The sequence below is a fragment of the Lottia gigantea genome, assembly GCF_000327385.1.
Source record: "Lottia gigantea unplaced genomic scaffold LOTGIsca_41, whole genome shotgun sequence".
Classification (NCBI taxonomy): Eukaryota; Metazoa; Mollusca; class Gastropoda; family Lottiidae; genus Lottia; species Lottia gigantea.
The window spans coordinates 228,877-244,428 of NW_008709421.1; the positions used below are offsets into that span (position 1 = coordinate 228,877).

General features: G+C 34.5%; 2 protein-coding genes across 2 annotated transcripts; one reads left to right on the top strand and one right to left on the bottom strand.

Annotated features, from left to right (window-relative positions):
* Positions 1-4,942: 4,942 nt before the first annotated feature.
* Positions 4,943-8,347, top strand: LOTGIDRAFT_163667 (hypothetical protein; the record flags this gene model as incomplete). Its single annotated transcript, XM_009060194.1, has 3 exons — positions 4,943-5,713; positions 7,772-7,970; positions 8,253-8,347. 3 exons carry the CDS (start codon positions 4,943-4,945, stop codon positions 8,345-8,347), a joined length of 1,065 nt encoding a protein of 354 aa, XP_009058442.1.
* Positions 8,348-9,033: 686 nt separating this feature from the next.
* LOTGIDRAFT_122747 (hypothetical protein) lies at positions 9,034-15,216 on the bottom strand (the record flags this gene model as incomplete). The annotated part of the gene is made up of 12 exons (XM_009060195.1): positions 9,034-9,089; positions 9,887-10,055; positions 10,195-10,344; positions 10,968-11,064; positions 11,319-11,422; positions 11,752-11,875; positions 12,247-12,291; positions 12,634-12,733; positions 13,036-13,161; positions 13,969-14,208; positions 14,675-14,776; positions 15,147-15,216. Coding segments are annotated over 12 exons (1,383 nt in total), but the record flags the coding sequence as incomplete, so codon positions are not given.
* Between the last annotated feature and the right edge of the window lie 336 nt (positions 15,217-15,552).

The following is a 15,552-nucleotide window of genomic DNA, read 5'->3' on the forward strand; positions in this document are numbered from 1 at the left end:
CATTAGAAGGAAAATCGATGTCATAAATGCCATTTCTTGGCCATAATTTGACTTTCGAACGATACCAAGATCCACGGGCAATAGAACAAAAGCCCTAGGAATTGCTTAACTTTCTTTTCAATTACGAGGAAAGGAAGCATATTATTAACTTCCAATATTCTGTCCCATACTCTTATTAAATATTCAGGCCTCCTTAATGATAAGTGCTTTGTATAATGATACTAACGGAGTATATCCTCGGAGTTTTTAGTCCTTAGAGGTTAGTAGAAATTTCGACTGCCTAATTAGGACGTGAAAGGTAGTATATACATGGTTAAAGGCAGTGTTTGAATTTCGTTTTCATTTGATACGAACTCATGACGGATAAATTTATTTTCGTTTGCATTTTCTCCGAATCCATGATGGATAAGTAGCCCATTCACAGTGCTATAACCCAGTGAAAGGCAACGAATTTACCTACGCAATGTTGAAGAACATCCCATAAAATAAACGTAGTGCATTGTAAGACGATACAATAGAACTATTTCTAAAAAAAGCCCCTACAGCTCAAGTAACTTGAATTGATTTTGAACGTGGTCGATACACGATTTCAAACATTAGTTAATGCAAAAATCATTTAATGAACTATAATTTGAGTACAATTGAAATGATGAAATCCATGTATTACTTATAATTGTAAATATGGATGTTGACATTAGTTTACATATTTCGATTTCATGCCAAGTAAAAGAATCCTTAACGTGAACAGCCTTGCATTACACAGGGCTTCCGTTTATCATCCCAACTAAATTAAGTTTTTTTTCATCACATACGACTGTTATCAATGACGGGAAAAGCCGGATTAAAAGTTGTATTTAACTGTATGCTGGTTTGAACCCGGCTGAGCGATAGAAGGAATTTGTTAAAAACTACACAGTTAACACAGGACTCTAAAAAACGTATAGCTCTTCAGAAGTTAAATAATCCTCTTGCCATTCGTCTAAAATTTCAAATCAATGTTCGGGTAATCAGTTCCACATGCTCCATCAATTCCCAAAGTCCTTGACAATAATTCCATGTTGTTGATGTTCAAACACCGAATTGCACTTAAACATCTCCCAAGAGCTTGAAGGGATTTAAAAGAGGTTAAGTTTTTACAACCACTACTACTAAATCCGTTTGTTGATTAAATTCAGATAAGTTTTAAATGCTTTTTTAATGAATTCGATTCGCATCAAATAAGCTCCTTGAAGCACCCCCCTCAACTTAACAGATAAGTCTACATCATAATTTACACCAATCTTGCATTTTTTATACAGTTTATAAACTGTTTAAGAACTAGTGTACCTCAAAGTTAAATTCTTCCTCACTAATTGGATTCATTCCCAGCAGAAGTCTAAAAAATGACTTCAGAATTTTCAACAAGTTACCCCCTGCCAGAGATATAGGTCGAGTTGAAGGGTGTGGATAAAGAAGTTAGTTGCTCGGATAAGATCAATAAACCAAGGCACCGTGTTCTAATTTCGATGACTCCTTCAAATGTTATTCGTGCAATACTAATTGACGAATGTGTTGAATTAAGCAGTTGAGCTGAAATTAAATTATTGAAAACATGTTGAACACAAATAATCTTTTTACAAATATTATAAATGAATGTGCTCCATGAAGAACATGTTACTAATGTTAAGACTATAGTGGTCATCGTGGTTAAGAAATATCATAACATTATCTTATATTTGTCACTGTTCCAAGTTTAACACTGTGTTACACAGTTTCATTAATAACTCTGCTCGTAAAATTCCCAACAGAACATAATATAGTTCTTGTCTACATTCTGGTCATCATATTGTATTTCAAATTAATGTTCCGGTTGTCAGTTTCACATGTTTCCGTCCTTGACCGTAAATTTATGTTGATAATAGTAGCAATTACTGCCTAGATCTTGGTTTTTATGACAAGATCGGTATTGTCCACCACCGCCCCTTTTGTAGAACTTAAAGCTGTAAAGGAAACTGAAAAAATCTTGAAATATGGCTTTGTTGATAGTCTGTCAATATATAACATCGTCGAAATCGACATACTATAATTACAACGATGTCAAATAATTGTATGCCAATACTTGATAAAAATATTCATTAAATCTAGAGGTCCCGGAGTGTTGTGCAGTTTAAAGTTTTGAGTTGATGTGCGATTATAAACAAATATTGCGTGTCCTCCCTATATTACTCTTGAAAGATCACCCTGTGGGTAATATTTCTTCTTTTTAATTTTTAATTAATTGAATAATAAAAGACACGCAAACGATTGTAAAGTTCCATGACCAAAGTAGACACGATGCGGTGTCAGGACCGGAATTGACTTTATAGGAAACTCCTGCAGCTATGGTTATATCTCTCATATATATTTCGTGTACATTTTCACGTATCAGTTAATACTACATTTATTTATAAAGATATATTTTTTTCTCTCGTTGCAGTCAAAGATCATGCGATATAAATGGGGCCAATTTTAAGAGAGAAAGGAACAACGATTCCTTTTTTACAAAGGATAACATAGATTCAGAATCTTGCTCAGCAGCTGGTTGGTTGCAATTTATCTTTCCCTGATTACCCTACATATTTACAGATGCTTGAACTCGAATGAGGAAAGACCGATTATTAAACACACTGTAGTTTGTTTACTTGTATGTTGACGAAATGGCTTTAGAAAGATTTTATTTTGAATGGAGCTCCACTAAAATAAACACTGGGCGTTATCTTTCAAAAATTTAAACTGTTTGAGCATAGCGAAGCCCCCCGAAAAATGTTCTTCTTATCCAGCTCAACTTCGCTCCAAATACATTTGTTAGATGTGTTTTAAGTAGATGTCTTCTTCCCTTTAGGCGTGTAGGACAATTAACCTAGATTAGGTTGCTTCTTTCTGTAATGTCTGTAGACAAATCTATAATTTTTATTTAATTCTGTTTGTGTGGTATCATTAGTATAATATATCCTTGGAATCAAACCACTTATTTTTTTTTATTAGAGAACGGTTCTGGATTTACACATCTCAACCCATCATCACAGTCGACATAAGCCAAAAGCTCATATCGACTATGTGGCCGACTACTTGCCAATCCTATCAACTGGATGGTCGCTAACTGTGACAAATCTGGTTATAACAACCCAACCATTGTTAGTATGGAGTGAGCAATTGATATATTTTTATTTTAGGTTTACTAAATTCAGATATATTGAGCCATTATCCCTTTACGCAATGATGGCACAAGGTATTTTATTTTACATCAATCCAGTATATAGCAATAAATTCTGTTCAAAGTAGTAAAAATCATCTAGAACAAGTTTGGTTTTGGTTTGTTTTTTTCTTGAGCGAAATTTAAGACACATTTCTTCAAATAGTCTATTAATTCTAATCAAAGTAGAACCACTTGACATTAAAGGAAAAAACACTCGATGACTTTTTCCCCACTAAAACTGTAAAAGACGAGAATCAAAATAGTAATTTAATTTAAAGCAGATCCTTCCTGCAATCGGCTCTTTTGCCAATAAAACTGAGAAATATGACCATGAAAGTTACTTCTTCTTAAGAACAGTTCCGAAATTGGCAAATGTAGAAATGTCTTTTTTTCATTGACCATTCACAAGTTTTATGCTGTCTTTTCTTAAAACAGGATACAATGTTTTTATTTCGACATTTCTCGACTATCGTCCTTTAAAGTATAGTTAGACAGACAAGTTTTTTGCATGAAACATAGTTTCCAAAAGTCCTTTTTAAATTAAAATATACAGAGGAAGATTTATATTTATCACAGAATATAACAATCAATTCCTAGTTCTATATATATATATATATATATATATAATTGTTTTAGAAGTACAGATAGCGGTTATGTATCCTAACAAACGCAGGAATGAATGGCAGTTGTTATCAAATTGGTCGAGTTCATTTAACACGAGTTTTCCTTTCTTGATTAGTTGTGGAAAGAGACTGACGAAATAGAAATAAAGAGCACGTACCATGCACATAGGCCGTCGTTCGATACTGGTTATATAAAAAATCGGGAAGAGGATATGTGGATAGTGTGTACTGATCGCAAAAATAGTTACTATTATTAACAGCGTTGAAGCTAAAAAGGTTGGTACCTAAATTATTTTCAAATTGTATTTCTCATGGAAGCGAATACTTCTATCGCCTGTTAAGTCATTTAAAAAAAATAATGATTTAATAAATGTTTTCTTATAAATTGGAATTCGAATTAAAACCTGTGGTTTATGAGAAAGAAATGTCGAAGTATTTGCTCTGGTCAGCCTTGTTACTTACTTACAAATCAGAAATGAATGGAGTTTTACGTCCTATAACAAATCTGAGAGTCATTAGATCGGCAACAACTGGTGGCTTCTGGGAGAGCATTCTAGTCAATCGTTATCTTGGGTGCTCCGACGACTAGATTATCGATTTGCTCACAGTTTCTTCTGCATTTTGTATTTACAAAAAATATATCTTACCATTGACCGGGGCAGTTGAAAGGAGACGGATCTCATACTATGAATCGCTCATCTTAGGGTTTCGGCAGTACTGAGTGTGTTCTACCTTTATCGGACATGCATAGTCTTGCAAATCTGATTTGATAACTTTATGGACGAGGGCTCAAAGCCAACAGCTCTTGGGTTTTAGCATGACGTCAATGAGCCATTACACGTGACGATGTTTCAGTATGCCCTCTTATTCATAATTTGGGGAAGATCTGACTAAATTTCGGAATTAAAATGTTTCAGATTCATAGGTATTCAGCTTCAGGTTGTAGAGTGATGTTAAGGCAATTTCAGTTATTCAGATTAGTATGTATTATGGCATCATTCAAACATCTGGATTTCAATGTGTATCAATTATATTTTTCAGATAATATATTGTACTACATGGCGTGAATACCTCCTAACTGTTGGGTTAACTTTTCAATACTGAAATGGATACAGATTTCATATATCCTAGACAATACGTCCAGTCACATCTTGCATTTCATATCATTTACTATGCACTTGTGCCTGCTATTTCCTTTTTCGGAAATCTGTTTACATTCATAATCGTGTGTAAAATATCTAAATACCGGAAGAGTGTACAGGATTCACTTGTCGGTGCCTTGGCTCTCAACGATGTTTTAACAGCAATAATTGTCATGCTACCTTCTTTAATTGCTGAAATATGGGGAAGATATTTTGGAAGTAAAATATTTTGTGAATTCAGTGCGGTGACAGTTGTTTGGTACATTTATACCACATTCGCTATCATAGTGTTAATTAGTGTTGAAAGATGGATTGCTATATCAAAGCCATTCCTTTATAAGCGTATGGCCATAACGCCTACATTCATGAAAGGTGTAGTAGGTTGCTTGGGATGTTTCTGTCTGCTGTTGGCTTCCATCCCACTTTTCATATACCCAGTAACGCTTAAATCGGGGTGGTACTGCAGTATGGTAACGTTTGAGACTACCAATATAACTTTCAATGGCACTACAACTTTTGAAGTTACAGAAATTCCGGTTAACGAAGTATTGTTCATCAAAATTGCCTTCCTGACCGTTGGCATTACATTGCTATTATCTTGTAATATCAGTATAGCCTATCAGCTTACCAGGAAGAAATCATTTGATCTCCGTTCTAATAGACTTGAGAGGAAATTCGCAAAACTAATGTGGGTTGTTGCTATATGTTTTCTGTTGACATGGTTACCTAATTTGGTGAGTATTTTGTATAGAGAGGTTATGCCAAGTAGCTTGTTAGGTTAGGTGATGCATGATTCACATGACCATATCAATTTCATATAGATTGGAATAAAAGTCTGCACGACGCGCTCTCTGGTATTATCACGACCCATGCCGATTGAACCTAAGCCAAGGCAGTTGCCAGTTTAACTAAGACTGAAAATAAACCAAAAAAAATATTATCTGGTAAGTGGAGGTTGGGTGTGAGGGCCTCAACAGAACGTTAATTTAGCACCATAAACTGCTCGAAAGTCATTTACTAACCTTTTTTCAGTTCGTGATTTATTTGGGGGTATAAAAAGCTATAGCAATAAGAATGATTGGATTTAGATATGACTTAAAAGTAGCAGTGTGTGTCAATTTACAGTTTTCATTTGATATACTTCATATCATAGTAGTAATGATGATTTTAAAATTCGAAATCTTATCAAAAATGAGATTGAACATTGTAAATATATTATAAGAATTGAATACTCCATTAAGGAAAAAATTCTTTATTAAGGAACACATGGAGAAAGGATTCAGTCATAAACACTACCGCTTTAAATACTTTCTGAATTAGATTTATGGAGCTAGTTATATAAACGATTGTTATTGACACTATGATAAATATTTCACATGGTCAGATTCTACCTTATTGATTAAAGATCTATTAGGAAGTATAAATTGAAATGAAACGCGACACACAGAAATAAATAACACATCAGAATAAGATAAACTATCATGATTATCATGACTGTCCAAAATGGGATAATCCAGCAATTGCTATTCAATTATCAGATTATTTTCGGTTTAAAATTTAATAATTAATTAAACTAACTAGTTACGTTTTTAACTGTTTTCATGTGACACTTGTTACAATATTATGATACTGATTATCCAGTTATAAAATCCTTCGAGACTTTTTGATATTATTTACCAGTGAATTAATCGATGAGTTGACTTAGTGCTTGAAGGGTTGTTTATATTTTTATATTTATTTATTGCCCAATAAAGATCTTATCGCCAATGCTGACGGCTTTAGTAATTATACCAACATATTTGTATGTAATTGTGTATGAAACAAGGAGACCAAAACGATTATGAATTGTCATTTTGGATATTCATTCAATCTAGTTCCAAGGTCGCAGAAATTCAGAAATTGATTCACTTAAAGTCTGATGCAGCGAAATTATTTAGGCATATTATATTTAAAAAATCTATGAGAGACATATATTAAGGTGGAAATAGACGAGGTACGATGTCCTGTTCATTGTACAGCGTACGGTACGAAGAGACCAATTACGTTCGATTTGTGTCTTTGCTCTGCTTCGTCTATTTCCTACTATATCGGAAATCCCGTACCGTTCCTCGTCCATTCCGGCCTGTAATTTTAATTGTAGCCTTCATGTTCATAATAAAGTATATTTGTGGCAACAAGTAGTTAGTAAACGTTGTAAAGCTAATAAATCAGTATCACGTTAATATTGATAAAATTTATTGCCAGTCATCTTATTAGATTGGAAGGTGTAATAGCCTTGAATCATTTTCATTTGGCAGTAAATCAAGGCATTATTTCTCAGTTTATGGCAGGAAAATCTGAAGATTGGAGTTATCATGCGATATTCTGGTCTCAGATTATCATTGCTTGTCGAAAAATACGAGGGAAGCTGTCCAGTGAGGGATACATTAGAAAACTTAAATAGTCGCCGCTTTTATTTTCTACAGTATTGATAATGCAAAGCTAATCATCGTCTCTCATCATAGGCAAACCTTTTGAATATTATATGGTGCCACTGTTGTCTTTCTATAGCTAATGACGGTGTTTGCTGCTCGGGCACTGAATGCTCCTTTTACTTTTTACAAATGTATGAAGAATAATTAAACTAGGTCAAATTCAATCCATTCAATAGCTTATTCATTAATGCCCCCGAGGAAGGTCTTGGTTAAGGATTCGGTCGACAGATACTAGTATATCTGCCTTATATAATACATGCCTTTGTGGTGGACCTTTCAGTATGTGCCAATGGTCTATCACATTTTCTTCTATTTCAGTTTGCAAGATTTGCTTGTGCTCAGGGTTCAGGGAAATGTGAAATAGTAAAGTTTTATGCCATGAAAGTTGTAATGGCTGGATGTGCAGTTAATCCATTAGTCTATGGTGTGATGAAAAAAACCTATCGAAGAGGTTATATTTATCTCACAAGAATGACCCTCCACTACTCTACGTTTACCTTAATTCCTGCTCCGAAATGTAAGTGCAAAAATTTTTTTGTCTTTTATTAACATTTACTTGACACTTCGAATACTTTAAACGGAAGCGGCGTACAGTGATACAAACACCAGCAGTAAAGAGCTCTTCCGTATTAAAATGTGGTTTCTGGTTCTATCGATTTCATAAGAGATTGATCTTAAAGACCTAGATCATCGCTGACCTAGTGCATCGCTGACTTTCTCGTTTTATATAATATGAATTCGCTGTAAAATTGCTATAACGAAAAGGAAATATAAAGAAATTTTCATTTCTTCATTTCAGACGGAGAAGAAATTTTTGATCTACGAGAAGGAATTCGTGTCAATGCTGGAAGTTCTTCAGGTACGCGAGCGTCGACATCGGTGAGTGCTGCTTAAAACAACAGCCATAATGATGCTAAAACAACAACCATAATGATGCTCAAAAACAACAGTCATAATGATGCTTAAACAGCGATACTTATGCCAGCTCTATTGATACCTCAACAAGTCATGATGCTCAGACATAATGATGCTTAAACAACAGCTGTAATGATCCTTAAAACAGCCATAGTGATGCATAAAGCATTGACAATAATCAAACCAAAGAACGCAATTGGTGATAATGAACTTTCTTTATATACATAGCAATGTATAAAGAAAACATATTGATGGGAAGCACTTCCTTATATATAGGCGAGCTCCAACAACGTCATGAGAAATTCACCGTCAATGAAAGCAATGTACAAATTACAAACAAATAAATTTGGCTTCCTGTATTGCAGAGGTGGTTATTGCATATTATTTTATTAAGTATTTGGCGAATGATTTTGGACCATTTTCGTTCAGGGTGAAATCGACATACATACAAAGGGACGCAACCTAAGTCCACGCATGACTATTCCACCATAAGTCACACTTAATAGAGAATCCCAGGGAGCCCATGACACAATCTTTGTAGAATGTTGCAAATCGGCTAAAATAATGATTTCACACTAGGCGCATCCTTCATTATTTTATTATGTAAAATGTGTTCAATGGAGGCTCTAATTTCGTGTGTAATTTAAAAAAAAACTGTGTGAACTTCACTTTGTACTTGGTACTACTTCTAAAAGCAACTGAAGGTACATGGTAAGAGAATCTGAAAATAAAATGTGAAGCGTATTTCATGAATGTTTTGATTTCTAGCGGACACAAATAAACCGTATCTAAACAGTGAACAATTGCATCTGAATTTGTTGTTAAATCATAAGGTACATGCCGGTTTTCTTCAAGACTTCAAAGCGTGTAGTCGTTCGGATGGGACAATAAACTGAGGCCCTGTGTGCTACAGGCTGTGCACTTTAAAGATCCCTCGGTAGTTGGAAATCGAAAAAGAGCCAATACCGCTGTCCTGGCGAAATTTCCCTCATTGTACCTTGCATGGCGTTTCATTAGCCCACATGGTGCAGAAAAGTAGGACGTAAAACTTAACTTCATTTCATTTCAAAACGGACTTCGTCACCATAAATTTATAGAGTAAAGCGAGGTCTTGCCCACGTAAAACTAAATAGGATTGAAATGTTAAATTGGAAATACAACAATATCACGATGTCTTGAGAAATTTCAAACAAGTAGGTTCAATTTCCAGACCTGAAGCGCCTGTCTGGAATTTAACCTACACGTCATGTAAGCTTGGCAGAAACTTCGTACAGACGTTACTCTACACCTATCCTTGACCATGAACACAAAGTAAGGACCTAGATCTTAACTAGTTTTCGCCCTACTCATTTCCTTCGACGTGATATTTGGATGTGATATTGGAACTGGCCTAGACCTTGTTCCGATATCCCATCAAAATATCACATTGGAGGAACGGGGTAGGGCCAAATTTGTCGGGCTACCAATAATCCAGATCCACTTCTGTAGGATACAAGAATGAATTGTATAAGTACATACCCATAAATTTCAGCTTTAAATTAAAATGGACGAGTGGAATATAAAATATGAGGCCACCAATAACAAAAACGAATGCATACAGGAACTCAATGCGTGGATGTTCTATGATGGGGGCTATTAAAAGAAACCCTGCGATTAACACCAGAGCAATAGGAATTGCAATTGGAACCTGAAATACAGAGTTGAAGCAATTTGCTATTTTTTTTTCTTATCTTCTAATAAGCACCAAAATGTCAATGAAATGAAGGTATTGTTTTGTGATTGTATTGTAATAACAAACTTAAGAAGCAGAAAAAATCTCAGCGTACCTTATATGTTCTTGGTGTGTTTCTCTTTGTATACCTTAATATCAATAAACTAACAAATGTTAAAAAATAAAACATCCACACAGCAAAAGAAAATAGATCTATCAAACCACTTATATCACCAACAAAAACAAATATTAAAGTAACGAATATCTGGAATATAAAATGAATAATGCAATATCAAACCAAAAGTATTTTTTAAGTATTGCTAGTGGTAGTTTAAGGTCATTCATGGTAAATGCCTAATTCTTTACTGTCTGACTTCTTCCAGTACAATTCAGAATTAAAATCCGTCGTCTGATGCGCCTTAATTTACATACAAAAGGACAGGCGTGGATGGCGCTTGTTTAATTCAATTTTGTTTCCAGACTATTTTAATTATAGTTTGGACGAATAGAATCAGGCAAATTGGTCAGTGAATTTCCATTCTGATACATGCATGGGTAGCTGATGCTGAGCTGAACAAGGAAACGACGGAAAAGTAAGACTTATGATCAAATTCAAGTTCCTTGGTGGTGAACCCATAAAGATGATAATGTTTCAATTTGGTGATCACAGAATCAAACAAAATGTTTTTCCACACGCACGAAATTTCGTCATTTTATCATAATCAAGGGTAATGGCTTTTAAGACAAAATAAGAGATAACAGCCTAAAGAGTGCTTTTATTTTATCAAATCTCTCTCAAATTCTCAAAATTTAGCCAACTATTCCTAGCATAGTAAGTAAAGTTTGAAAGTAGAGTCTGTTGAAATATAAAGAAAAATTAAATCTTACCGTAAAGATCATGGAAGGCATCGGAGTATAGTTTTTGATATGAATATAGGATAATACTTCTGGAATAACCCCATCTCTCCCTGCAGCAAACACAACCCTGTAATTTTAATAGGGGATACAAAAAATAAGTCATACTTATCTGCACCTGAATGGGTCAAATAATTTTATCAAGAAAGTGGTATCGGCTTGCCTTTTCGATTGCAACTGTCGAGGGATCTTATACAGTTTTATGGCCTACCTTTCACATTAGGACATTGCAGACTTCCATCTAAGATGTCACCTGTCAGGTGCAATCCGGCTGTCGCGTGTCAATGATAATAAATAGGTAGAAAAATTTGAAGGGATTATTACCTTGTTCCCGAAAAGGCTAAGCCATTGACAGCTCCGATTGCAGATATCATGACAGATAAAGGAATTATTATCTGAGCTGGTCCTAGTACACGTTCAGCCCATGTCTACAAAATAGAATTTGGATACCGTAAGAAAGAAATACTCATGCACATTGCCTCATGGTATCGATTTGGCTGTCATTCAAAAAAAAAATAATGATAAATATGCTACCAGTACGAACAGTGTACAGAACTTTTTAAGCATAGTTCGGAAGATATAGCTGGATTCTCATATGGTAAAACTCGGGATGAAATTTGACAATTTGGTTGAATAATAAATACACCACAATTTACATTTTCCTCCATGTAACAAATGTACGATGATCAACAGCTATATGTGGGTCATCAATCCGTTGCTAAAGAAACACAATTTCCTCAGAAACTGTCTTACTTACTACAGCAACGGCAGGAGAATCTAGGAGCTCATCAATGGTCATAACAGTTAAATATGACATATTTGCTAAACTATAAACTATTATTACTATTACCATGCCTATCAAATTGGACCTTGGTAAGTTCCTGTAAAATGATCAAAAGTAATTAAAACATTCCACTTGACAAACACAATTGCAGAGTGGCACCAGGTGCTTTTAAGTATTAGCATGTCTCACAAGCGTCACTCGTTATAATGCATATAACAGTGGAATAAGCTTTCGGACAAGAACTCAATAGCTTGAAAATGTTCTGCCGTCATCAATAATTGGTGGTAATATATCAATTTTAGTTAGGAGGACTCTTCATACGTATTCTGGGTCAATCGGGGATGTTCCTGAATAGCGAGCACATCATTCCTCTATTGCTACTTATTGCTTATCAACCTTAGTTGTCCAATTTACCCCTATTATCGGTAATTCTGATTATGATAGAATTATCAAAACATACAATATTACTTTGCTGGGTCTTTTAATTCCTCTGTGACGTAATTCAGATTATTCCTGAAAAAAATGTAGTATTATATTTCCATATTAAACGGTGACAAATATAAAGATTGGGTGGATTTTATTTTTATGTTTTTCATTTCAACTTCACATATTCGGCTTAAAAGCTAAAATTAACTAAGCATTTACAGTTACTGGGTCGGATTTTTAACAATTTCAGCACATATCGAATGAAACTCAACATCGTAATATGATTACGATTTTATTGTGTCAAAAATATTTCACCAAAATCAGATGATAACTCTAGATTCTTTAGTACCAGCTAAATATATAATATGGTCAGATCCACTTAGATGATGGTATATCTCTTTTTATATGGGCGTGTACGAAATGACTTACCACCCCTCGTAAGCCCACATAGCATGATAGATGGAAAGAGCTATTGACGAAGGAGAGTTTGTAGTGCCTTCAAATCCAGATGATAAATTGTCTGTTTTTCCTGAAACAGAGATACAGATTATGCTTTATTAAGCCCAATTTCATGCTCACGTATGCAATTAAATTCAAATACGTTATTGCATTTATATCATTCATGAGAGCACTTTTAAGTATCCGGTAAGAAAAAAATAAAGGGAATTTTTGTTCAGATTTTTTCTCCGTAAATATTTTTTTTTGGAAAGGAACATGTGTATGTGAATATCACATTCGTGTCCAACGTCGAGAAGCAACAGGAATTAATTGGACAAGAGCTTCTTCCCTATTTCATGGTACATGTGAATATGATTATTGTGTTCACTGTACCTTCAGCTATTCTGACAAAACCTCCAATAATGATGATAATAAGTGCAGAAAGTTTGGCCACAGTAAATACTATCTGAACTCTAGTTGCTAACTTAGTGCTGAAACTGTTTATTATTCCAACAGATACTTTGAAAAAAGAAAAGAAAATAGAAAAGAAAATATTATGTCAATTAATTTAAAGAAAAAAATGTGAATTATAAATGATATTGGAGGATTTCCGATATGATGCATTTATTCTCGTCTCGAAAGCTATTCGAATTAACATTCAAAGATGGTTGCCCCAATAATAATTTGATTGGTTGTTGATCGTGGAATTCAGAGCATCTCATCGACGAAGGACTCTTTTCGAAAAATTTACTGACTCGACCAATTGAAAATTTAGTTGCTTTCAAATGTTTTTCGTCACAAGTTCACCTTAAATTATTGGAAATAAAGCTTAAAAATAGTTCATCATTTCGATCCGATAGAGTCATAGACGTCAAGGTTGCTTGATTTATTTATTTTTCCAGTTCTTATTTCATTGAGTAGTGGGACAAGATGTCGCATTCGTTAAGAACTGAAGATAGATTGCTCCATTAAGATTAGAGAGAAGAATTAAGTACTAGTAATACGGATTATAAACATAATGAATTGTCATACTCCAAGAGTGCAGAATAACCTGTGTTTTTGCATGGATATCATGTATCAACCTATGTACCTTATCATGTGCATCTAGCAAGAAGCCTGAAGACGCGAATAAACAGTGAAATAATGTTGGCCAGCAAACAGGTGCAAATAGAAAAGGCAAGGAGCAAAAAATAGAAAAACAAATTCGTGGTGTATTGCTTTCTCTACTGTAGATGTTTCCGCGCCATACTGCATATTCTGTTACGGTCATTCATTTACTCTTAACTTTAATCGATATGATTAAACCTAATTTTAAAAAAAACTTACGCATTCCGATAGCTGCTATTAATTTTTGAGGTAGTGCAGGTACACCACACATATCGAAAAGGGTAATTGCATAAGCTGCAAACGTTAAAACTATTATAGCCATTTGTGACGTTTTGCTTACGATGATAGCTGTCCATGCGAAAAGAAAAGCTGGAATAACTCCCATGGCCTCTTTGATATAAACATATTCACCACCAGATTGTGGTAGCAGTGTTCCCAGTTCAGCATAGCACAATCCACCTAATATAAATACATTAAAATATAAGAAATTATGTTCAGTGTGTAGTTTACTATCGAGGCTTTCGTGAATAATCACATTTAACCAAATAATCCAACGTAATTTAAATCATTGTCTGGTAACTGAGACATTTAAATTGAATTTTGCCTTGATTTGTAATTGTGCAATTTGTGCCATAAAATACAAACTTTACTTAAATACTTAGCAGGACAATATGTGTTATTGTATTTCGTGGAACTTCATGAGGTTAGTTCTCATCAGCTGTCTCATACCTATCGATTTATCGAAACAGTAGCCAATCGTGTTCAGACCCGTGCCCAGATAATCCCCAAAAAAAACTTTTTCGAGAGCTCCTTCTGTATATGGAAAACGCCCACTTCTGAACAGTTATATATCATTTGTAAGTAGGCTTAGTGAACGATAATTTGGACATCCCATAATATACATTATACACGATAAACAACCTACCCATCATTGCAATTAGTCCTGCTGCCACCCATACAATTAATCCTAATGCTACAGAACCAGTATGGGCCACGACACCTTTAGGTGACAGAAAAATACCAGAACCTAAACAGATAATGTGTAATAATTAGTTCAATCATGGAACAATATTCAAGGTCTGTAGGTCAGCGTCTTGAAGGCTGAGATGACGTGGTTCTGCGATACGAATCTCTCTTCAAAAGATGATTAAGAAAAATGAAATGAAATGGAGTTTTACCTCCTACTTTTCTGCACCATAGATCCTAGAATGACCTATTTACCCATAAAACTTAATGTCTCTGCTATCCTCGATGAGAGAGTCTAGCTAAGGTGCACAAGATCGAAGACAAGGTGCAGATTTTTTTCCATATCGAAGCTTGTTAACAGTGATGATCCGACCGGTAATACGATGGTATCTATTCTCGTTTGTTCTATTAAGTATAGTTTAGTCTATTACCTATAATAGTTCCAACAATAACAGAAATGCCACTTAATAGTCCAATATTTTTCTTCAATTTAACCTCTTCCACTTCAACCACTTCCTCAGACAAGTTGCCATTTTTACGCTTTTCTCTATTGGTAACTTTGAAAAAAATATATAAATACAGCCCAGAGCGAGTCTAGAGGGATATATCTAAATCCAGATCAAATACTAAATAACAAGGATTAACATAAGAAACTACTTCGAGACCATCTAATCCAATTTCTCAACGACTCATTTACCATCTTATGTCTACAAATTATGAGCGAACTCTTAAATGGAAACCGAACAGTTTGGGCGCTTGTAAAACTTTGACAATTTACGAATATCAGATGCTTCACGTTGTGTAGTTATTGAACTTGTACTCAGTATCGAAATAATG